The sequence below is a fragment of the Phlebotomus argentipes genome, unplaced genomic scaffold (genome assembly GCF_947086385.1).
Source record: "Phlebotomus argentipes unplaced genomic scaffold, Phlebotomus argentipes genome assembly scaffold_4, whole genome shotgun sequence".
Classification (NCBI taxonomy): Eukaryota; Metazoa; Arthropoda; class Insecta; order Diptera; family Psychodidae; genus Phlebotomus; species Phlebotomus argentipes.
In genome coordinates this window covers 7,953,838-7,977,537 of record NW_026776174.1, presented here as the reverse complement: position 1 = coordinate 7,977,537, position 23,700 = coordinate 7,953,838, and the positions used below count along the sequence as shown (strand labels likewise).

General features: G+C 43.7%; 6 protein-coding genes across 10 annotated transcripts; 3 read left to right on the top strand and 3 right to left on the bottom strand.

The window, feature by feature from the left end:
- Window positions 1-65: 65 nt before the first annotated feature.
- LOC132257720 (SPARC) lies at window positions 66-2,498 on the top strand. The gene is made up of 5 exons (XM_059754741.1): window positions 66-206; window positions 665-750; window positions 956-1,045; window positions 1,348-1,695; window positions 2,001-2,498. Exons 2-5 carry the CDS (start codon window positions 676-678, stop codon window positions 2,406-2,408), a joined length of 921 nt encoding a protein of 306 aa, XP_059610724.1. The 5' UTR covers window positions 66-206; window positions 665-675; the 3' UTR covers window positions 2,409-2,498.
- On the bottom strand, window positions 2,488-4,288 carry LOC132257721 (histone H2A.V). The gene is made up of 4 exons (XM_059754742.1): window positions 4,174-4,288; window positions 3,918-3,995; window positions 3,723-3,836; window positions 2,488-3,212 (listed from the first exon to the last, which is right to left on the bottom strand). Exons 1-4 carry the CDS (start codon window positions 4,174-4,176, stop codon window positions 3,027-3,029), a joined length of 381 nt encoding a protein of 126 aa, XP_059610725.1. The 5' UTR covers window positions 4,177-4,288; the 3' UTR covers window positions 2,488-3,026.
- A 555-nt stretch (window positions 4,289-4,843) lies between these two features.
- On the top strand, window positions 4,844-11,516 carry LOC132258590 (protein strawberry notch). 3 transcript variants are annotated; one of them, XM_059755957.1, is made up of 11 exons: window positions 4,844-4,932; window positions 5,574-5,679; window positions 5,762-5,947; window positions 6,025-6,132; window positions 6,471-6,676; window positions 6,954-7,041; window positions 7,178-8,124; window positions 8,201-9,926; window positions 9,996-10,134; window positions 10,242-10,581; window positions 10,657-11,516. In XM_059755957.1, the coding sequence occupies exons 1-11, from the start codon at window positions 4,912-4,914 to the stop codon at window positions 10,897-10,899; spliced, it is 4,110 nt and encodes a 1,369-aa protein (XP_059611940.1). In that variant the 5' UTR covers window positions 4,844-4,911; the 3' UTR covers window positions 10,900-11,516. The 3 variants fall into 3 exon arrangements, with proteins under 3 accessions (XP_059611940.1, XP_059611938.1, XP_059611939.1); XM_059755955.1 differs by having other exon boundaries at window positions 6,025-6,156; XM_059755956.1 differs by having other exon boundaries at window positions 4,850-5,039; window positions 6,025-6,156.
- On the bottom strand, window positions 11,508-12,497 carry LOC132258593 (protein GUCD1). The gene is made up of 2 exons (XM_059755959.1): window positions 12,124-12,497; window positions 11,508-12,050 (listed from the first exon to the last, which is right to left on the bottom strand). Exons 1-2 carry the CDS (start codon window positions 12,294-12,296, stop codon window positions 11,519-11,521), a joined length of 705 nt encoding a protein of 234 aa, XP_059611942.1. The 5' UTR covers window positions 12,297-12,497; the 3' UTR covers window positions 11,508-11,518.
- A 2-nt stretch (window positions 12,498-12,499) lies between these two features.
- LOC132258592 (2-methoxy-6-polyprenyl-1,4-benzoquinol methylase, mitochondrial) lies at window positions 12,500-13,529 on the top strand. The gene is made up of 2 exons (XM_059755958.1): window positions 12,500-13,017; window positions 13,076-13,529. The coding sequence occupies exons 1-2, from the start codon at window positions 12,551-12,553 to the stop codon at window positions 13,515-13,517; spliced, it is 909 nt and encodes a 302-aa protein (XP_059611941.1). The 5' UTR covers window positions 12,500-12,550; the 3' UTR covers window positions 13,518-13,529.
- Window positions 13,530-13,813: 284 nt separating this feature from the next.
- Window positions 13,814-23,475, bottom strand: LOC132258594 (dynein light chain 2, cytoplasmic). Of its 3 annotated transcripts, none has more exons than XM_059755963.1 (3): window positions 23,344-23,475; window positions 21,675-21,810; window positions 13,814-15,410 (listed from the first exon to the last, which is right to left on the bottom strand). In XM_059755963.1, the coding sequence occupies exons 2-3, from the start codon at window positions 21,780-21,782 to the stop codon at window positions 15,249-15,251; spliced, it is 270 nt and encodes an 89-aa protein (XP_059611946.1). In that variant the 5' UTR covers window positions 21,783-21,810; window positions 23,344-23,475; the 3' UTR covers window positions 13,814-15,248. The 3 variants fall into 3 exon arrangements, with proteins under 3 accessions (XP_059611946.1, XP_059611944.1, XP_059611945.1); XM_059755961.1 differs by lacking the exon at window positions 23,344-23,475 and adding an exon at window positions 23,080-23,274; XM_059755962.1 differs by lacking the exon at window positions 23,344-23,475 and adding an exon at window positions 22,439-22,631.
- Between the last annotated feature and the right edge of the window lie 225 nt (window positions 23,476-23,700).

Sequence of the window (23,700 nt, the reverse complement as noted above, 5' to 3'; positions counted from 1 at the left end):
CTGGCCGCACTCTTCTCGCTCGCCTCTCCGCATCTCCTTCGCTGTGCCCAAGATTTGGAGCACATCATCACCCGAGAGAACTGCCAGTTTCTCCCGAGATCCCAAGCGAGTCACACAGCAGTGAAGCAGAAAGTGAATTTTCTGGAATTCTCACTCATTTCCTCACAAACAACAACCTCGCTTTTGTCGTGAAGTTTTCCTCTTTGGTAAGTAATAAGAATTTCCCATTTGCCAAACAATTGAACTCCATCGCCAACTGAATTGCAAGGATGTGGAGTGGATGGACCAATTTTCCAAGGACAGTGACATCATTGCATTTCCCTCCCACCATAATTCGAGCTAATTGACTCCGCAGAAGATTGTCTAATGCGATAGAAGTGCACAATTTGAGTGGCAAATAATCAAGATTGTGAAGAATAGAGCTTTTTCAGCATCTCGTCTTTGAGAGACTTGAGCTCTCGAGGGCTCTTCTTGGAAGAGGAAGACGATAAGAATGCAAAACGAGACTCTCTGTGTTCCACTGCATTCCACGCTCTGGATATTGTAATCAGGATGTGGTATTTTGTATATGAAGTGTGATAAATTTTAATTGAAACACTTGCAATGGATAAACTTCGCAGCTATTGCAATTGGAACAGTGGCGTGAGTTGAATTTTCCTTCCAGGACACTGAAAAATGGGGACGATTGGAAGAATTTTCCTGCTCCTCGCCTGCTCTCTGGTGCTCCTGGATCAATTCGCTCTGGCTGAGGTGAGACATTGTGTTCCTGAAGTGACTCTCGAAGCTTCTTTTCAGGGTTTCAGTTGTGGAGAATTCGCTCCAAATAGGCTAAAAGTTATCAAAACACCCGCTGATAATTTTTTCCTCGATCCCTCTCGCTTCTACGCGTCGTCCAGAAGCGCGAGAATGACCAAAAGTGGAATTTAAGTTGTTTCTCCAATTTGATTCCTGGCAGGAACTTCACGATATCGTGGATGAGCTGTCGTCGGATGAGATGCTGGACATCGACGAGGAGTTGCTGCGAACTCTCGAACAAGATCTGCATGTGAGTATTTTCTAATAATAAAAATAGACCCGCAAAGAAAAGCGATGAAAACTCTGGTGTTCATCTGTTTATCGGTTGAACATCTCATTTGAGAATCCGACTTTTTTCCCCCATCTGTAAAATGCCTTTCGTCTTTCATTGCTTCCGCCTTGACCGATGATTTCCTCAGAACGACAGATAAGTCTCAAATTTAACTGTTCTCTTGTGGCACAAATTAATTTAATTCCACCCAATCTCATTACGCCAGCGCTCTGCACAATTTCTGCACAGTATAATTCTCTCTTTTTTTTAATCTCTTCAAGCTGAAAGACGTGGCGCGCGAGAACCAGCAAGCTGCCAGGGAGGCAGAACTCGCGGCTGGGAATCCCGATGCCCCGCCGCAGATCTCAGATCCCTGTGCCAAGGTGCACTGCGGCGCTGGCAGGATCTGCCAGGCGGAGGGCCAGAGCGCGTCGTGCGTGTGTGTCCCCGAGTGCCCCGAAGAGGTGGACCCCAGGCGAAGGGTGTGCACCAACAAGAACGACACGTGGGCATCGGATTGCGAAGTGTATCGCCAGCGGTGCCTCTGCGACACCCACGACACTGCCTGCAAGGGTCCAGAGTTCCGCCACATCCACATCGACTACTACGGCGAGTGCCGAGACATGCCGGTAAGTAGTTAGCTACCTTTCTCTCCAATGTATCTTACCTGGATTCCCTGGCTTTCTCAGAGGGTCAATCGAGTCCTTTATTTTGCGAAAAGGTCGGTTTTATCCTGCAGAATCATAAAATTTCATGGTCCTTTCTCTCTGGCATGCCATTTACTAACCGTTGTTGGATTTCCCGCCCAAAAGTCACCCTTTTTTCCAAGCAAACTGGCTTTTCCCTCTTCAATCGTCCCCTCAATTCCCATGTCCATAAATTATGCGAGCCCGAGAGGGGTGCGCTTACGCCTGTCTCTCTCTCTCGCCGCCAGGAGTGCACCGAGGAGGAGATGAACGACTTCCCGCGCCGCATGCGGGACTGGCTCTTCAACGTCATGCGCGATCTGGCTGAGCGCCAGGAACTCAGCCAGCACTACATGAACATGGAGCTGGAGGCGGAATCCAACCACACCAAGCGCTGGGCGAACGCAGCCGTGTGGAAGTGGTGCGATCTGGATAGCTCCAACGATCGCAGCGTCTCGCGCCACGAGCTGTTCCCCATCCGGGCGCCGCTCATGTCGCTGGAGCACTGCATTGCGCCTTTCCTGGAGTCCTGCGATCCCAACGGCGACCACAGGATCTCGCTGGAGGAGTGGGGCCACTGCCTGGAGATCGAGGAGGGCGAAATGATCGAGCAGTGCGCCGACATAAACGAAGCCAAGCTCGCCAATGCGGCCTAGAAAGAAGCCCAGCTTCGCCGCCAACCAAGTAGCCAAAGTGCACACGCTAACAATGTAATGTGGCAATAAACCCTCGATATTATTCCTTTCTATCTTTATTTCAATTTAATTTACAACGTGAAACAAACTTTTCCACATCTTGTCAGCTTCTGCAAAGTCCACGTGTGAAGTCTTTAACAGCAATGCTTGTATTTCGTATTTACTCTCATTATCTCTTCTCAGAGATTTTTCTTCTTCTTTTCCTTTAATTACGACACATCAGAAATCAAAATACTACCGCTAGATTCTATATATCTTTAAAGAAAAATTACATAAATCGTGAAATACGGAGAAACACAAATTGCTCTCGCATGAATGCATCAACTTAAATTCTAAGGGAAGAACAAAAAAAAGTAGTCATATATCCAACCTCCGGTTCATATTCTTGTTCTTGTGGAAAGTCTGCCACGTCCGCCATCCGGAGGTGCTCCCGTGAACGTAAAATGTTGATTTAAAAAAAAGGGGGTTTTTCTCTCTGAAGAGGTCTCATTAAAGGCAATATTAAAGTGGAAAGATCGATATTGGAGGTCTGTTTTATGGAAATTATGATTAAAAGCTCGGCACGTCACTTTGCCACGGTTATTCCGGACCACCCTTCTTGCCGATGAGCGATTTGTGGATGTGCGGAATCACGCCGCCACCCGCAATAGTAGCCTTAATCAAGCTGTCCAACTCTTCGTCTCCACGGATGGCCAGTTGTAAGTGACGGGGTGTGATACGCTTCACTTTGAGATCTTTCGACGCATTTCCGGCCAACTCCAGCACCTACAAAACCAGGAAGTCGCATTATAGAGCATTTCCCAGAGGTCGACAACTTCAAGGATGACCATTTCACAATTTCCGACGAAATGTTTCATGTCGTATTTTCTACTGCACGATCCAAATTTTCAACTTTCATGCGAAATTATGCATAGCAAATGAAGACAAAATGGTAAAATGAGAGAATTCATTGCAATTTTCTGGCGCATTTGCGACTCTCTTCCCGCCAAAAACCAAAAAATTTCACAACATCCCAATGTTTCGTGAAACATTTCGCCCCTCCCAAGCACTCGTGAAACCCTGCTTCACTGGCATGACGCTCAGTTTGCCGCGCTCCAAATCACCGCGTGAGTGCGAGCGAGATGTCTACAGGCGGCAAAATGGCGGGCTAGAGAGAGGCAAAGGGAGCCGCGTCAAGCCGCCGCGCATTGGAAAGTGGGGAGCGCACAGATGGCGACTCCGGGCGCCCCTAACCTCATCTTCGTCTCCCACAGAAATCCCCTCTGGCATACTCACTTCGGCGGTCAGATATTCGAGGATGGCGGCTGAGTAGACGGCCGCTGTGGCCCCCACGCGTCCATGGCTTGTGGTGCGATTCTTCAGGTGTCGGTGAATACGGCCCACAGGGAACTAGAGCATGATAGAGAGGAGAGAGATAAGCGTCCGGGAGTCGGCGCCAAAATATCTGTCACAATGCCACTGGAAAATTACCTGCAATCCCGCACGGGCGGAGCGCGACACGGCCTTCGCTTTGGCTTTCCCGGAGTCCTTTCCTGCTTTGCCGCCAGCCTGAAATATTGCACATTCGAGAAAATCGATTGGGTCAGACCGAAGAAACGGATGAGGTTAAACGCCAAAGCAACGCGTAGTCGGCGATGGCGGACTAATAAACTCATTTTTCTCCTCTTTTTCACTGGCTGGCAGTGCAACCCTCAACATCCCCCAACGGATCAGCCCCAGTACTCACCATGACTGCACAGTAGTCTCAAATTTCAGATATTTTCACGGTGTTTTTCAGCTTTGAAAAAGCGACTGTCGCTTTGTATTGAACACAGCGTAGGGGAAGCGATTGAACTGCAATGACAAGTGACGCTTTGCCGCAGGGCTGCCAACCTCTGCATATCGAAGCCCTATGAAAGGCTGGCTGAAATTTCAAAGGCAAGACCGTTTTCCATGCACTCTCCGGAATATGGTTGGACAAGTCGGACAAAAAGCCAGCCGAATTGCGGTTTTTACATTCAACACAAAAAATACAAGCATTCAGTCAATATAAATACGTATCGCATGATATGGAATCCCCGATCAGAATATTACTTCGTGAATTGTAATTCTCTCTACACAAATTAAATTTGATAACCAATTTTTTCCTATTTATCTTCTATGCTTAATTGGCTTAATTTGATTGAAAGCATCCATTTCAAAATACAGCGACTCCGAGTTTTCATTCTTTTATCAATATAATTACAAATTGTAACTTGAAAGTATGAAACATTATGTTCACAAACGCGCGGACCTCACACGACTTCTGTGCGAAAAGTCTGCTGATTGTCCATCTGCACTACGCAGCCGACCGACAGTCCTTATGGGGGCACTGAGCGAAAAATTCCACTTTTTTCGCTTTTGAAAAAGCGAAATCCAATATGGCGCAGATTGTTGAGCTGTGTGGCTGTGTCAATGTGATGTGATTAGTGGTTTTTGATAAAAAATGCCGAAAGCAAAGCGTGCAGTAAGTGAAGATCCCTGAGTATATTACCATCAACAATTGGATAGTTGAAAATTGCACTGCAAAGACAGACTTTTCTTATAATTTCGCCACGATTGATGCATGAAATGGTATGTTGCAGAGTTTTTTTGTTTTGATTTTTTCCCTCAGTTTTTGACAGCATTTCGTGATGTTTTTACGACTCTCACCCGCTAATGCGGACGCTGGTGCCCTCCGGAGGGAACTGGGAAGATAATTTGGGCATGTTTTCTGGGTTTTCCCTGGGAAAGTCTGGAAAATTTCCAGTAATTTTTGCGCCAGAAAAGTTGGAGCAATTTTTATGACAAAACATAACCAAAAAAAAGTTCGTGGAATCATCGAAAAGTAATGGCGACTCACGGTCTGTCATAATTGTGAGATGATGTGTTTGGAAAAATTCCTGATTGTTTGATAAATCTTTGGCTGAGGACATTTCTGCTCAATTAATATTAGTGCAGAATGGGTGTGGTCTAAGTTTATTGATTTCTCACTGTCTGACAAGATTGGCTTGCCGATGTAAAATCATCAAATATGCACAAGTCTGAGTCGGAGGAAGTTCAGCATAGCGTTTCCCACTATATTTTGCCTTTTTTCTCGTCCATCCACACAAAATCGACGAAATGAAGGCCAACAAGACGAAAGGGTTTGCTTTCGATGACGATGAGGACATTGACGAGTCATCCGGATCAGACTTTGACGATGATGAGGATCCGGACAAGATTGAAGTTCCTGGTGAGTGAAAGTTCACATTTTCCCGTGTTGTCCGGGCGGGAGGGCTGAAAATCTCATGAAATGCCTCTGCTCTGTCCCCCAGGCGGTGGCAAGGACCTCGAGACGGCAGTGATTTACGCGAAGAAGAGCCACAGCGAGAATGCCACAGTTACATCACAATCCACCGTGACGCCTGCCGGAGCATCCGCTGGTGGGGCGAGGAGCAAAGTGTCCGCATCAAAGAGTGCCAATACTCTGGGCTATGATATGATAAAGCCAAATGCATCAGGTCCGTATTCCACCACCCACACCCAACTTCATGCATTTGACAGTGTTTCCTAACAGAAAATCAATACCTTCTTGCAGGAATGCCCTTTGCCATGGGCTCGAGCGGCACGATGGGTGGCATGGGGATGGGCGGAATGTCCGGATACTTCCAGGGAAATACCATGGCAGCGTCGCTCTTGGCGCAGAGTAAGTCCCAAAGTACAAATAAAAGTAAGTTATCTTTTCGTTTGCTATTATTATTTTCTGCTTTCTTTCAATATCACTTTACCAAACATTTTTCTCTCCTTGCATTTTTGCTTATTTTGTTAAGTGGAAAGAATGTGAAATATATTCAGTAAGAGGCAGTTAAGAGAAATCAAAATATGGTATTGAATATATAAGATAACATTCTGTTGAATTTTGAGAGTCCCACAAAAATTGTGATTACGAGAAAATAAATGAGATAAACAATCATTTAGCTAGTTAAGAACCAATCATTGTTACAATAATCATAATATTTTCTTTTCTGTTCGCTTCCTGTGCAGTGGAAATGGCAGGATTTGGCTTTGGCAACATGGGAGGAACATCTTCAACCACGGGCGGTGGCATGAGTGGATCGAATCCGATGTCAAATCTTAATCAATTTATGCTCCAGAATCTGAGCAATCTCATAGCGGCCAATCCCAGCTTCCTCACCGGTGGCATTCCCAACAAGCTGCTCTCGCAGATGTGGCTTCCGGACACGACGAAGGTATTGCAAAACTCCCTTTATCCATTGCACACACTTGAGGCGCGAGGGTGGGTGAGAGATACATATTTCTGGGAAGTGGTGAAGAGCATTTTGCTTTATTGATTTTGTCTGTTGAATTTCGATGCGAGTGACTCTCAAAGGCACAAGAGAGTGGTAGTTTTCGGTGAATTGTGTGGGATGGGGAGGAAGAGGAGGTGGGTGTGAGAGGGAGAGAGGGAAATAGTGATGAAATACGTTGAATACGTTCTCATGCTTGTGTGTATGTTTGATGTTGCAGCAAATGAATCAAGTGCCGGAGGAGGAGGAAGCTGAAGATGAGGAAATGGGTGTTGCAGAGACTTATGCCGACTATATGCCATCCAAGCGTATGTATATCTGCCTTCAATCTTTCACTTATTGTGAATATTAATGATTTTCTTCCGCAATTTCCTGTTTTGTGTGTGCGGAGGAGGAAATCGAAATGGCCTTTTCTAATGGAAATATTGTCTGGCCTCATTCCAGTGAAGCTAGGCAAGAAGCATCCGGATCCAGTTGTTGAGACGGCATCACTGTCGTCAGTGGAGCCGACGGATGTGACTTATAAACTCTCCATTCCCGATGATGTGATTGAGGGTGGACTGTTGAGTGCATTGCAACTTGAATCAATCACGTATGCGTCTCAGGCGCATGCTCATGTCTTGCCGGACGGATCCAGGGCGGGCTTTTTGATTGGTGACGGTGCCGGTGTGGGTAAGGGTCGCACCATTGCCGGCATCATCTTCGAGAACTACCTGAAGGGGCGCAAGAAGTCACTCTGGATCTCAGTGTCGAATGATCTCAAGTACGATGCGATTCGTGATCTCAAGGATATTGGGGCGCACCGGATTGACGTGCACGCGCTCAACAAGTTCAAATACGCTAAGATATCGTCGAGTGTGAATAACAATGTGAAGAAGGGTGTGATCTTCAGCACCTACTCAGCCCTCATTGGAGAATCCCAGAGCACTGGTGGCAAGTACAAGTCGCGACTGAAGCAGTTGCTTCACTGGTGCGGCGAGGACTTTGACGGCGTGATTGTGTTCGATGAGTGTCACAAGGCGAAGAATCTGTGTCCCGTGGGATCCAGTAAGCCCACCAAGACGGGTCTCACGGCGTTGGAGTTGCAGAACAAATTGCCCAAGGCGAGAGTGGTGTACGCATCGGCAACAGGTGCTTCGGAGCCGCGCAACATGGCGTACATGGTGAGACTGGGCATCTGGGGTGCGGGGACACCGTTTGGCTCCTTCAATGACTTCATCACGGCTGTGGAGAAGCGCGGAGTTGGAGCTATGGAGGTCGTGGCAATGGATATGAAGCTTCGAGGAATGTACATTGCTCGTCAGCTGAGCTTTCACGGTGTAACCTTCAAGATCGAAGAGGTGCCGCTCACGAAGGACTTTAAGAAAATCTATGATCGCTCTGTAGAGTTGGTAAGACGTCTGTTTTTCATGAGCTTTACGATAATGTTTCTCATGCCATTTCTCTCTCTCTCTCTCTCTCTCACAGTGGGTGGAGGCGATGCAAAAGTTCACTGAAGCTGCAGAGTTAATTGACGCTGAGAGTAGAATGAAGAAGACAATGTGGGGTCAATTCTGGTCAGCACATCAGCGCTTCTTTAAGTATCTCTGCATAGCGTCGAAGGTGAATCATGCTGTCGTGGTGGCACGAGAGGCTATAAAGTATGGAAAGTGTGTCGTTATTGGCTTACAATCCACGGGTGAGGCGCGTACATTAGAGCAGTTAGAGCGTGATGATGGCGAGCTGTCGGACTTTGTGTCGACGGCCAAGGGTGTCTTTCAGTCGCTGGTGGAGAAGCATTTTCCGGCACCGGATAGGAGCCGCATTCAGAGATTGCTGGGCATCGAGGCGCCGCCGAAGAAGACAACGCTGCAGATGATAATGGAGGAGGAGCCACAAACGTCAACGGCGAGCTCGGGCAATAAGAGAAAGTCATCACGACAGGCTGCTCAGAAGCACAAACGTTCTCGAAAGAATTCCTCTGATGCATCGGATTCGGATGGCGAGGGATCAGATGATTCATTCAAGATGTCGGGCAGTGAATCTGAAGAAAGTGAGCCACAGTCGGATGAGTATCAGAGTTCGGATTTCAATCCGTTTGAAGATGACTCGGATTCCGATGCTGATCCATGGGTGGGGCGACAGCAGAAGAAGGCGAAAAAGAAGCCATCCAAAGGGAGTTCGAAGAAGAAGCCGACTACGACGCAGGACAAAATACAGCAGCTGCTCACGAAGAAGCAGACAGCGCAACCGCCAACGATGCACACGAACGGCATGAAGATTTACGGTGGTGCACCGCCAAAGGACGCCATCGAGAGGGCGTGCCTCATGAAGGAGGAACTGCTGGAGATGATTGAGAAGTTGGGTGATGACTTGCCGCCGAACACTCTCGATCAGCTGATCGATGAGCTCGGTGGGCCGGAGAATGTGGCTGAGATGACTGGTCGGAAAGGTCGCGTGGTGCAGACGGAGGACGGTCAGATTCAGTATGAGTCGCGATCGGAGCAGGATGTGCCGCTGGAGACGCTGAATTTGACTGAGAAGCAGCGCTTCATGAATGGCGAAAAGGACGTGGCAATCATTTCTGAGGCGGCATCCTCTGGTATCTCTCTCCAGAGTGATCGCCGGGTGAGGAACCAGAGACGACGAGTGCATATCACGCTGGAGCTGCCGTGGTCAGCGGACAGGGCCATTCAGCAATTCGGTCGCACGCATCGATCTAATCAGGTCAATGCGCCTGAGTACATCTTCCTGATTTCCGATTTGGCGGGCGAACGGCGATTTGCCTCCACAGTGGCCAAGCGTCTGGAGTCCCTGGGCGCCCTCACGCACGGTGATCGTCGTGCCACGGAGACGAGGGACTTGTCGCAATTCAACATTGACAACAAGTACGGCAGGAGTGCTCTGGAGAGTGTCATGAAGACAATCATGGGCTACGAGCAGCCGATGGTGCCTCCGCCATCAGATTACAAGGGTGAATTCTTTAAGGACATCGCCGGAGCCCTCGTTGGCGTGGGTATTATTGTAAACAGCGAGGCTATGCCGGGTGTTCTGAGCTTGGACAAGGACTACAACAACATCTCAAAGTTCCTCAACAGGATTCTTGGTATGCCTGTTGAGTTGCAAAATCGACTCTTCAAGTACTTCACAGACACTCTCACAACCACAATAAGTCAGGCGAAGAAGGTGGGAAGATTCGATCTGGGCATTCTTGGTAAGTTTTCTTCAATCTCGCAGTCTTTTGAACAGTTTTCTTATAGGAAAATTGTTTGTGTGTTTTCAGACTTGGGAGCTGCTGGTGAGAATGTGACACGGATAAAGCTAACCAAGTTCATCCGGAGACATGCAACGGGAGTTGCACCCACCGAATTGCACACTGTGCACGTTGAACGTGGCATGATCTGGCAAGAGGCTATTGACAAGTGAGTAATATTACATCGTCTCAATTGCAAGAAAACTAGTGGACTTATAGCTAAGCTTAAGGATGTCAAATTGTGAAATAATATGATTGATTGTTCCTCAAAAACAGATGGGCGGATCTGCCGAGTGAGAAAGAGGGATTTTACCTGTCGCATCAGGTGCGCAATGGCAAACAAACGGCGGTACTTGTGTGCTTAGTGGAGGAGTCAATGAAGAAGAAGGACAAGGAGAAGAAGAAGAAGGACATGCTTTGTCAAATTTACCGTCCCAACACGGGTTTGCAGATACGACAGGAATCGCTGGCTGAGATTGAGAAGAAGTACAAGAAGGTGAGCAGCGATGAGGCGGAACAGCACTGGGTGCAGCAGTACGATGCTTCTGTGAACACATGCTCTCATGCGTACTGGAGGGGAAATTGCAGAAATGTCTCCATGGGACAGGATTGTGAGGTAAATCACTCATCAGACTTTTCCCATCCGTGTAGAGAGATGTCTTAGGGTGTTTTGTGTCTGATCTTCTTTCAGGTGGGACTGCGTAGACGAACTTACACTGTTCTCGCAGGATCGGTTCTCACGGTGTGGTCTCGTGTGGAGAATGTCCTGGCGGCGCGATCTGGGACGGCTAATAAGATGCAAGTCATCCGGATGAAGACGAAGGAGGGACAGAAGATTGTGGGAACACTCATTCCCAAAAATTGTGTTGACCTGCTTGTGGATGATTTACGGCGAGACACTGAGAAGGTGGAGGAGCAATCTTTCCAGAATTAGAATTATCGAAAAAGAAAAGACACCTTTTATTGATGTTTCAACCCAAAAATAACCAAAAAAAAACAGAGAAGAAGAAGAGTTTTTCGTTAACGTGACTAAAGGAATTTTGGAAATATTCTGGTGGCAAAAGAATTTGGGACAGGAATTTGATAGTTGTTCACTATTTAATGAAATATAGCTAAAAAAAAAAAGAATACTGTATTGAAGTAAATGATAAAAATCTAATTAATGTATGATTTAGAGAGTAATGCTAGATTAGGAGGAGCTCGCAACCCATTGCGATTCAGAGCGTAATAGACTTTAGTTGTACTACAGTATGTTTAAGTGACATCCCTAGATAAAAACTACATGAGTAGGATCTCTTTGGAGAAAGGAATAAAATAACATTGTATAATAACACTACTTTTTATAATTTATTTATAATAAGTTACGTCCCGTACTTTATAAAGAGAAAAAAGAGAGAGATAATGAAACATTCTTGAACCTTTCTGCTACCTACAATTTAGAATTATCAGCAATTAATGTGTCTAGAGATGTAATGAATTCAAGATAAATAGAGACGAATAAAATCTGTGAGGTGGACAAAATAGAACCACGATAAACAGATGTGAAGAGAAGCTCACGAAGACTTTTCCTGATCCTTCGCAAACTCCTCCTGACTGTAAATGAGGATCACGTCGTCGTCTGTGCCGTAGGATGTGCGAGCCTCGTGGAGATTGGCGAAGGAGGTCATGCAGAGGTGGTCCTTCATGGCGGGATTGCGGAAGAAGAACTTCCGGAGAGTCAGTATGTAGCCGCACACGACGATGTAGTGACCCTTGAAGCTGGTCTTCCAGGGCAAGCACAAACGCAGCTTGTTCGACTTGCAGATATCACAGGGCAAGAGAGAGGCGTTGGTGAGGAGAATGGCCGGTCCGTTGAGAGCGAGGTGTCGTATGAGAGCATCTGAGGTGATTTGTCTCTCCTCCAGCACGATGCCCTGATCCTGAGCACTGCGGAAGCGATGTGTCACCCTCTCGCTGTCCTTGTGCAGGATCTTGTCATAGTAGCAGTGCTGAGAGTATCCAACATTGACGCCAATTGTGGACGTGAGGTACTTGTGACGCACCCCGAAGCGCTTCAACACATAGCAGAGATCAATTGTCCACGTGCTGCAGGGCCAAATGACAGATATTAGTTGAGATATAGAAACATCTCTCCGGAAGCACTCCATTCGATACTCACCTATTGCCAAAGCCCTCTTCAGAGCACACTTGGGAAAAGTTCTCTGCGAAGAATCTGCGCTTCTCGTCGGGGAGTATCATGAGGATGCAAGAGAGTCCGCAGTCCCAGTCGTAGCACTGCCGATAGTGTGTCAAATCCCACTTCCAGGACACAGGGATGTCTTTCGTTGTCATTTTTGCTACTCTGTTCTCTTGGAGGGAACTAATAATGATGTCATGTTCCTTTAACCGCCACCCACTTTCGCTTGTGCCGGTGTGACTAACGCATTCCCAGAATTGATATCTCTGCCAATCCCTGATTTCGCCTCGCGTAATCACACTCTGTTGGGCAGGAGAGAGCCGATGCCTGAACTGTCACTGTACTTCCAAGAGATCGACGGTGAAGTGAGGTTAGGGTTCAGTGAAGTGAACTTTCACGGCAAGCAGAAATGCTCTCGAAAACACGACTTTTGGCCAGGAATTCCTATGGAAGTGTAGTTAGTCTCAGTGCTAGACACATCAGGAGTCAAATTCCCACAGTTCTACAGTCAAAGGATTCCACAGATGGCGAAGAGAAGGGAGAAAACTTGACTCACTTTGGATTCCAAACAGTGTCTGAGGACGAGAAAGCTGACAAAGTTTACAAGGTTTTCGAGGATGTCGCTCAATCTTACGATATGATGAATGATGTCATGTCCATGGGGATTCAGCGTCTGTGGAAGGATGCATTCATTGAGGATTTGGCTCCGACACCGGGCACAAAACTCTTAGACATGGCCGGCGGAACTGGTGACATTGCCTTCAGGTTTCTCAAGTATCTCGCCAACATTCGAGATCCGGAGAAGCGTCAGAGTCATCTCACAATTGCGGACATCAATCAGCACATGTTGGATGTGGGCAAGACCCGCGCGGAAAGGTAAGTCATCGTTTTAGCCTAGGCAGAAATCAATTATTGTCCTGAATCGTCCTCACAGGCTTGCATACAAAGATGCTGCGCACTGCACAATTGACTGGGTGTGTGCGGATGCTGAGAATCTCCACTTCGACGCCAACACCTTCACAGCATACACAATTGCCTTCGGGGTGAGAAACTGTACGCACATCGACAAAGTCCTCAGCGAGGCGTATCGTGTCCTTGTCCCTGGGGGACGATTTCTTTGCCTGGAACTGAGCCAACCGAGCAACGAAACGCTGAGAAAACTGTACGACAAGTATTCCTTCGAAGTGATTCCGCCCATGGGACAAATCCTGGCCGGACAGTGGCAGCCTTATCAATACCTCGTGGAAAGCATTCGACGATTCCCGCGCCAGGATCACTTTGCGGAAATGATTCGCGCCGCGGGCTTCAGCCAGGTGCGACATCGCGATCTCACGTTCGGCGTCTGTTCAATCCACTCCGGCTTCAAGTTGAAGTGAAAGAGCCATGATGTTTAGTTTAATTAGTTTCTTCTAATCTTCCATATAATTTTTTTTTTCAATAATCCATACATAACACATTTATATAATTTCCAATGAATTTTCAGCTGCATTGGTGTGTTCTTTGCGAAAGTAAAAGAATTGAAAAAAATTAAGTACAATTTCTTTTTAGACGATTCCATTACGTTACTTTGTGGTGCTTTTTTTTCCTCATAACGCACATCATTCATCTCAAATTTAGGAGTGTCATAACTCTGTGGACCAAACAAAGAATTCAACATTGTTCCTCTTATTCATTTTAGTGGTAATTTTCTTCCTTTTTTTCTCTTCTTCTTTACTAAGTTATTACATTATTCTTTGAGCACTATATCTTCAGTGTCACTCGCTTTAGTATTTATGGCAAAATAGTGCATTTTTTCACTTATCGAGAAGACTCGAAATTTAAATTACATCTGTGAAAAACACCTATTTATCTCCTCTTCTCTTCATCCCATTCTCAATTGCTCCGCGCGCTTCACACTTCCATCTTCAATCTTAGGAAATAAAACATTGAACATGAAGACAGCATAACACTTGCTCTTACTCTCCACCTCTGTCGACCTCCACAATCAGTACAATTAGTCTTTTTCTTTATTTTAAAGTGTTGTGGAAAAAAATTGAAAAAATAGATAATATTGTATTTACTTTTTAAATGCCTTAAAATATCTCACATTAGAGAAAGTGTGTAAAGTTCTGTAAATCCTGCCCTTCAGCTTTTTCTTTTCTTTTCTTATGCATGAAGAAAAAACATAAAAACGTATAAGAAAATCCATCTTGCGCTAGCAATAATGCGATATTTCATTACGAAGATTTTTTTTATTTATAGTTCTTCCTTCCTTTTAAAATGTATATCTGTTTCCTTTATCCCCACTGTTATTCCCCTCTCGTATCCATAATTTCCTTTCATTCACTACAGTAAATTTTTTTTAAGGATGTTTCCCACCATTTCTAAATTACCATAGAAAAAATTGGATATAATTCCAGAGGACATTCTTCTCATAAAATACTTCTTCTTCTTCCCCAGCAAATACCTTACAATAAAATCATATTTTCCATTCATTCATGCCTCACATTATTTTCAATGTAATATTTTCCTTACCAATTTTTTTTTTATCTCATAACTGATATCTTATTTAGTCATTCGCTATTTTTATATACGGTTAACTCAATGGAAATCAACAATTAAAGAGGAAACATTTCACAAAAAAAACTTTAGTAAATGACTTAAAAGATTTTCTTGCAGTGTTGTTTACAGCTATTCGAGTTATTTCCATTTATTTTTCATGTTTTCAATACATAATATCCCAATGATGTTTACGGCAATATTTCTTCTTTTTTTTAATGTTAGATAAGTGTAAATTGTGTTTTTAATAATTCATATCTTCATTGTTTTAAGTAAGTTTCGGTGTTTTTTTCTGTCTCTATTCTGCAGCCTCTGTCATTGTTTGTTTGGGCTTCAGTTCTGCTCCCTTTTTTTATTTTATTATTTATATTCTGTGGTTTTTTTTCAAGTGTTTTGTGTAGTTTTTTTTCTTCTTCTTCTCTTTAGTTGTTCCGTGTGTGTGTGTGTGTTAAATGGTGTGCTTGAATTATTATTCCCTCTTGAAATCCTTCTTACTTCATCTTCTTGTTTCCAAATTATCATACAAGTTCTCTTAAATTAATTTAATTACAAAAGAAACAAGAAAGGATTTAGCCGCTCTTGAACAGCAGAATCGCCACTTGACCCAAGTAGAAGTAGATAAAGTGACGAGTCTCGTGTGTCACATAAGATCCGAAGTTGCGTCCCACAATGCAGTGCCATGTGGGGTTGTATTTTTTGTCGAACTCCTTCTTTATGAAAGCGGCAATATCCTGAAAGATGGGAAAATCAAAATATTTACTTAGCGCTTATCGCGCGCGTCATACAAAAGAAGTGAGAGAACAAGAGAGGTATATGGAAAAAAAGGGTGAGACAATTCACTCTCAAAGTCAATTCGTTACTCAGTCTCTGCACTCCGGACGCGCGACCTTGCACGCTAACGTGTAACAATGCCAATAGACACACAATGAGCAAACCAAGAGAATATTTCGAGTTTAGACATACATATATTGATCCGAAAAAGGGTCTCCCCCTTATTAGTGTCCTCGCTAACAGATAAGTATCATTTTATACCAAGAACATGCCCAAAAAATGTTGATATAAATCTCTCTCTCTATAGTCACTGATTTCGCCACTATTTGGCAATACGCCAAATTTCCCTAATCTCATACTATTTCCAACCCTCCCAAACTTTGCATCTTATCAACTCAAAGAGTCAGTGAATCTTTTCTTCTATTCTCTTTTCTCCCACAAACTCACCCTCCATCATTTTCCCCCACACAAATTACATACGCAGTGAGAGTATTTCACTGGCACAAATTTAACTCTTTCAGAATTTTTCGAATAGATTGGCACTTTTCCCACTCATTCGCATTGCTCTCAAATAGATAGTCATTCAAGTTCCTTTTCCCTTCTCGCTTCATTGACCTCTCTCTCTCTCTCTCTCTCATCATTCAAAGCTCAGAGAGGAGTTAATTCCAGCACTCTCGCCTCGCTTCCTCGTCTCTTCTTTCATTCCATTTGAGAAATTTAATTATAATGGGGAAATTTCATACTGCATTACTTAAAATATAATTTTCATCAAGTTCCTCCTCCAATGCCAAATCTAACTGGAATGAAGGAAGAACAAGATGCACTCAAAACGAGGTGGACGAGGTACTATTTTAAATACATTACAATGTCAAAAATTCCTCATTATAGCCTGGAAATTCTTAACATCATTTAAAGAACCTTTTCATTCATTTCCTAGCGCCAAATGGAGAGTGAATGTATGACGAAATAGCACATAAGAGAGAACTATTTTGGGCGATTGAAGGGAAAATTTAGAAGTAACATAATATAGATTGCGAACAGGTATGAAATAGAATCAGGACACCACGAACATCCCTCCCATCCACCAACATTTTACCCCATCTAAGCCACACACACGCTTCATTTCAAAATACGCAATCACCCGTAATTCTGGTCGTTCTCACTCTCATCAACCCTTCACCTTTCGCCCTCACACACACACGCAGATTTTCTTTCACATAATAACATCACCTTTTACAGAGAGGATGAACCCATCCATGCATCCACATTTCAATCAACCATCCATTCGCTTCCTATTTTTACATATTTCCCACCACTCTTCCCGCACCATCGCACAACATTTATTTAAATATTATATTTAGCACATATCCGGCTAAAGGAAAAAGGCAACACCAACGACGATAGAACACCTAGCGAGATAGATTCTTAGCGAGGAGCTTTTTCACTCTCTCTCTCCCCTTCAGCCACTGTTGCTCTTGCTGCAAAAGGAAAAAAAAAACGAAGAACGTGGAAGACACACATTTGCCACAGACAAGTTCTATGAAGGAAGTTTCTTATTAAAAAATACTAGCAGCAATAATATCCTACAGGGATTCTTATGTAGACAGCAAGATAAGTCATCTTCCTGGAGGTTGTGTAGCAAAACTGTGGGGAGAATATTATGCACAGCAGGAAAATTCCCACCTGTTCCATTATAAGTCTCCACCCACGTATTCAGTACAGCAGCACAGAAATACATATAATCCATATAAAATTTCTAATGGGCATCATTCAACTTTCAACACTCAAGCAATTGACTGTGAACTGTCTATAGAAGCCCCACGACAGCTAAAAGAATAAAAGAATCTTTATACGGCATTTTTTTCTCCACTCTAGACTTTAATCACGCTGCCACAACAATGATCAACCAACCTGACTGAGAATACGAGATTTCTCTGATTTTGTAACAATTAAAAACCATCATATATTGTTCTAAAAATACTAAGAGAACAGTGGATGGTAATCAAATTTCACAGCTTTTGATTAAAGGAGGAAGAGAGTGCGAGAAAAAGAGAATAAAGGTTGTGTGTGGTAGCGCAAAAGGAAAAACGCCAGCGGACATCCTGCTTTTTCCTTCCTCTCTCTCTTAGTATCATCATCAAAGCAAAATGTAGCACGCTTTTTTAGCTCATATCCCTATCGTTCTCTCTTCTCTTCACTTGAAATGCACTCCAGAAGATAAAGAAAGCTCAAATAGGCAAAGTTGATCTAGTTTTTCTTCAACACCACATTTTACTATTGTTCAATCATCTTTGAGGCCTTGATCGATTTTTCCCCTTGGCTTGTGGTTTTGTGACTCAACGACTGTCTTGCTTAAGTTTACTTTGCTATGATCTGGATATTAATCAATAGTTTCCAGTTCTTATGTTAGTTCATTTTTATACGTGTTATCAATCTGAGTAATTGGATTAAATCTATGTTCAATTCCCAGAATACAATCCGACGTCTATGTCTAATGCAACTATTATTATTTCCGGCTAATTTTAACATAGAATATGTAATGCGTGTACACAATGAGATATTTCAAGAACTACACCAACAATTTCATTTACATTCATTTCAATACAACTCGAGAGACTCCAGCTTAAAGAGATGCAAAGCATGAGATGATACAAAAAGACGCGAAATTTGGGTATTATCTTGTTTACCAAATATTCTTCCATCGACAGAAAGTCTTCTCTCTTCACATTTCACCCGACAATCTTATTTTTCTTCTCACTCAGAGCTTGATCAACTTCCTCTACCGCTTTTTCTCCTCATTCTTCTCTCTCTCTCTCTCACCCACCATTCAACACTCAATAGCCGACGACAAAAGGAGAGCGGGAAACAGCAGCATGAAGCGTATCTATATCCATTTAACTGAGTAACAAGGAGCAACTCTTGGGTGAATGAAATTTGTAATGATTGAAGACACTCGCTCGATTTTATAGATATTCTCTCACTTTATGCGCATGGGAGTGATCAGCCTCTGTGTGCTGAATTATTCCAACTCTCTCAATCACTTTCCCTTCTTCCTGCCATTCTCATTTACTAACCAGCCCAAGAGGAGACGCAATGCACCCCCGTTCCCCCCTTTCTCTCTCTCTCTCTCTCTCACTGACAACCCTTCAACCATGTCAAAGGCCACGCACTTTAGCACATGCTTATCGTGTGTAGCATAAAATTTCGCACACAATATCGTGTGATGGTAATGAATTGATGGTGCTCAAAAGAACAAGACAGTGATACCCGTCGACCTTGACATCCAATTTGTATATTTCATCCCCCACCCGAGATTATCTGGCTCTTTTTTTCTCTCTCTCCTCTGTGCAATAGCTCTGCTTTCGGGCCGCTTTTTCTACTTCTGATATATGTATTTTTAGAGTTTCACGTCTCACACATTTCACATATTTTCAGCCTTGCCATAATATAATTCTGCCACCCCATTAGCGCACAGCAAAATATGGAAAGGATACGAAAAGTGAGAACAGAAATATAGACAAAAATTCCAGCAATTTATTATATGAGAAGCGGAATAATTAAATTACTATATACTTCTGCATACACCATTGAATTAATTGTGTATATATATATAATAATTCAATTATTATAACTCACTCCACTCAAAACCTCCCTCAAACACCCCCACCCCCGCTTTAAACACGCGAATTACAATTTTTACAACTCACAACAATTTACAGATGATTGCCATTTGAGGGGGATATTGTGTATTGCAGAGTCAACGTACATTTGTTGCCTGATAAAATCAATTTCACATTAAAAGTATCGATTTTTTGCCCTCCTCGACCATCGTCATCGCTGTAATATTTCACGAAAAAGAAATCAATTTTTATTATAAAATATCCACTGTATAAAACCGAGAAAGGATATATAAAATGTACAGGAGAAATTCATGAAAAGCCACTAGAATACGCGAGAAATAGAGGTAAAATGAAAACTTTTTCTCACACTCCATTAATATAAAAGCGAATCAGGGACTTATTATACACCACTTCATCGCACATATTCTCGCTTTGCCTTATGTACATATGCATATGTACAGCTCAAGTCTACACTTATGTACAATCAATTGTAGATGACTTTTCACATAAGAAAGGACTCTGCGGCACGATTTCAAGCGTTCTAAGTTTCTGTGTGTAAAACTCGGTAAATTGCATGTTAGTCGAAAATAACACCACCCACTATAAATTACCATCGGGAAAGTATTTCGCCTAATAGAGAGAACACATCACAGTCGGATCACCCACGAGAGATAACCCACTTCAAATTCACAAACTTCTGCGCTCTCGGCAAAACACATTCATCGACGATTCAATCCTATCAAATGCCACCAGTTTTGTACATCATTCTGGGCATGAACTATCCAACAACTTTGATGCATACCATTTATGGTATTTATTAATACGATCTAAACGATAAAGTTATCGAGTTCATAAGCTTCTCGAAACAGTTTTGATTTGATACTTGATAGTGATCCAGTCATTATGAATAAGATGAGTTTTATCGTACAAACTCAAATTGGCTTCTAGACACATTTCGAAAGCTTTATAGGATATCGCTGGAATTCACACATCCGATATCAAGACAATTTTATGCCGGAAAAACACGTTTTTTGAGTGAGGAAAAGTGAAGGTCATGTTGATGATCAACAGCGGGCAAACTTTGCGACTCGAAGAGCCCAAAGTGTTGGCTTTGCACAGACAGAAAAATCGATGAATTACAATATGACCTAATACTCCATTTTACGCATATCTGCAGTGCGTGAGGGGACAATTAGCTACCACTTTGAGTAGTTGGTGAATTTTACTTTCAGCATTAAGCACAGGTGAAGTTACATTTTACACCTTAATTATATTTCCACGAATTGTCTCACCACAAAGTTGGTTAGTCAGAAATTTCATACAAAAGTTGCTGGGCGACAGAAAACCGACAAAAACTCATCTATATATTCGCATCCTTTAGCACCGGATTCTCTCTTCTTCGGGTTATTTTCGTATTCACCCCGTCATAACTAACACTGCAACAACAACAAAAAAAACCTCCTCAAAACTTCACACGTAGGTGGAAATATATCCGTATCACGATGAAGAATAAAATTAGATATGATTGCTAATAAATCCTCCCTATATCATCCGTAGAGATGAACAGATAACCCTCACTTCACACACGCTGGAGCCTTCTATTAGCATTTTGGAGAAATAAATAAATAAACTCACACATCTCATGTGAAAAATGGATTATCCATTATTCAAATAACACACTGCTTATCAGTCAAATGGTGTGGGAGACATTGCATACGTATACTATGCTGATGAGGAGTAAGTCATAAATCTTCGTGTTTGCATGCGATACTTCACACATTGCTCTCGCGACGAAGGAAAAAACTGTCTTCGGAGTGAACTTAAGACTTAAGAAACCCTAAATCGACTTATTTCTCTGTGTGCGCTATTTTTTTTTTGCCTTCTGCCGCGAATCATCTCTGTCACATGCTCTCTCTTCCTCTTCACCAGCCTACGTGCGATTCCTCCTCCGTCTCTTCCTGCAGTTTCGGGCCCATTGCGAGGGAGTGCTTATGACGTTTCACACAAACCCTCATGCAAATTCAGAGGCTTTTCCAAACCGATTGTAGCTGAGATATTATCCTTTTTCGCGCGATATATCTTCGCTCTTCCTTTTCCCTCAAACTGGGTTGACACACACGGGAAATTGCCACAAAATCCTACATTTGTGACCTAAATGAGTAATGAAAACGTGTTTCCGCCGTTTTCTATCGATTTAACAGGATTTTATATATTATATTTGTGTCTCTTCCCCTGAAATTGCGTGCTCCACATAAATTCAGTCTCTCATCTTTCCACCAACTCTCAGCACAATTTCTCGCTCTCTCCACAAACTTTACTTATTTCGCCAATTCCCTTTCTCAAATTTCCCCCCTTCCTCAATTGTCTCTCCATGGCAATTGTGACTGCTGTGCCTGGGATTATTAACTATACCACTTCCAGTCTATTGCAATTTATGTAAACGGACAATTTGTGGTTCCCCAGAAAATCAAGCTACATCTTCTCCTCCTGCCTCGAATCTCTCGCCAGCCATTCGCTCTCCCTCTCGCTCTCTCTCTCTCTCTGTCTCTGCCATTCACTGGGCATGGGGCTGTTCAGCAGAAGACGAGACGTGCATCAGCTTACCTTCTCGATATTGTATTTCTCTAGAGCCTGTGTGGCGCAATCCACGGCGTCCTGCTGCATCTCTTCGCTCATGTCAGCATTTTTGATAACTGCCTTGCGGTCAGACATTTTTCTACGGTTTGGCGACGGCGACGACCTGCAAGGATACCAAGAGAACCCTGTGTAAGCGCCTGCCTTGAGCGTGCTGAGGGGGTACATTGGGTGGAGGGATAGGGATGTTGTGTCCCTCTGAACATGAGAGGCCCGCAAGAGTGTGAACCGCTGGAAAATCGCATAATTGGAGGATTTATTTTTACTCCTCCAGCCACACGCTCTCCCTCTCGCTCTCTCGCAGTGTGTTTGTCAGGTGCATGTGTGGGGCCAGAGCTGTAAAACGCCAAGTCGACCAAGGGGGAGGTTGGGGCTCGCTGGATATCCTGGCATTTTCGTGATTGTCGTGGACTTTTTCCACTGTCTCGGTCTCTTTCGCACTTGCGGCGCTCAGATGACGCCCTCCCCGGCTTCAGGCGAACAGGAAAACCCCCTTATCGAGCACCCGAGTGACCAGCAGGCATGGCGTGAGCGTGAAGAGTGGAAAACACCATCCGGAGACACCCAGGGAGGCCACGCGCGCCCTCACAATCACACCGGCTAGCTCCTTGCCAGCTGCAACAAGCCCCAACCGCAACAACCCTCCCGGCTAAGCATTATCGAGAGAGTTTTCCACACACAGTTCCTCTGAAAAAGCCCTCCCGGAAAAGGTTTGCCCATCAAGAGTGTCTTACTTGCAAATTTACGGAAATTTCTTTAGCAACTCGGTGTCAATTGAAGCACTCGCTATCTCTCCGTGGAGCCTTTGTCAATTATTTTCACGTTTTATGCACGAAAACAATTAAAATTTGCCTCATCCACCAATTTTTCTCCCAAGCACTTTTCACAAACTCTTCTACTGGTTGTCTCGCTCCAATTGGCTAGCCTCTAACACAGTCGCTCTGTGCTCGGGTGCAGTTCGGCGACGCGGCGCGCGTGCAGTGTTGCCATATTGAGCCGGAAGGGTGTCTCGGCTAGCGAGACCCGTGACACCCTGCAAGGGAATGCATTGCGCGATGTTCCCGTGCCGCTCAAGGACTTCGGCCGGGACGATCGAGCACAGATTGTAACATTTTTCCGCGCAGATTGAGGAGAGAAGTGAAGATGTCACAACTATTTCCGCAAGATCAGTGCGATTTCTTTGCAATTATACTCTCTCCATCGATTTACTATGACACATTTTCCCGCCACACGTGAGGAATGCGGTATAATTTTTATGCTTGCTATGCAGCAGCACGCAGGACACGAATGAATTTCTGGTGGAAATTTCACATGAATTTGGGATATGATTACAGTGTGAGAATGTACTTAAACAAATAGATAATATTTATATTACCAACGTATTTTAATTCTATAATTATCAGAGAAGGTAGCCTTTACGATACTGCTCATGAATCATAACGTTTCCACATAGCACAATAATTTAATCACAGTCAATTAAATCTTGCGAAAGAAGAGACGAAACTAAAGCGTAAGTTGGACAGATATTATTTGTTTATCAGTCATATCGTGCGTGGTCTCTGTCTCCTTGTCCTCCGGAGCTGAGACTCTTCTCTTGTATATTTTTTTGTTGTTGTTGTTAGGAAGAACGTGAACAAACCTTTTGTATTATTCACTATATCTTACGGTTATTGCTAATGAACACTAATACTGAGAGGGAAGACGGATGGATGATAATTATTGTGTTAAATCATTTGGGAAAATCTCGCGACTTTTTCTCCGGAGAAGAGCAGGTGACGTGACAATCGATTACTCGTGTGAAATTCGCAACTTCCAATGCGCAAGATCTTGCGAAAAACGAAAATTGTGTGCATGCAATTTGGATGGTATAGTAAAGGTCATCCTGAGAGGGTTTCCCAGACAAGAAATTAAGAATCATTACTTCGCTTAGCAAACGAGGAGTTCTCTGGAATCCTTATAAGTTCCTTTTAAAGCATATAATAATGCCTATTTTCAT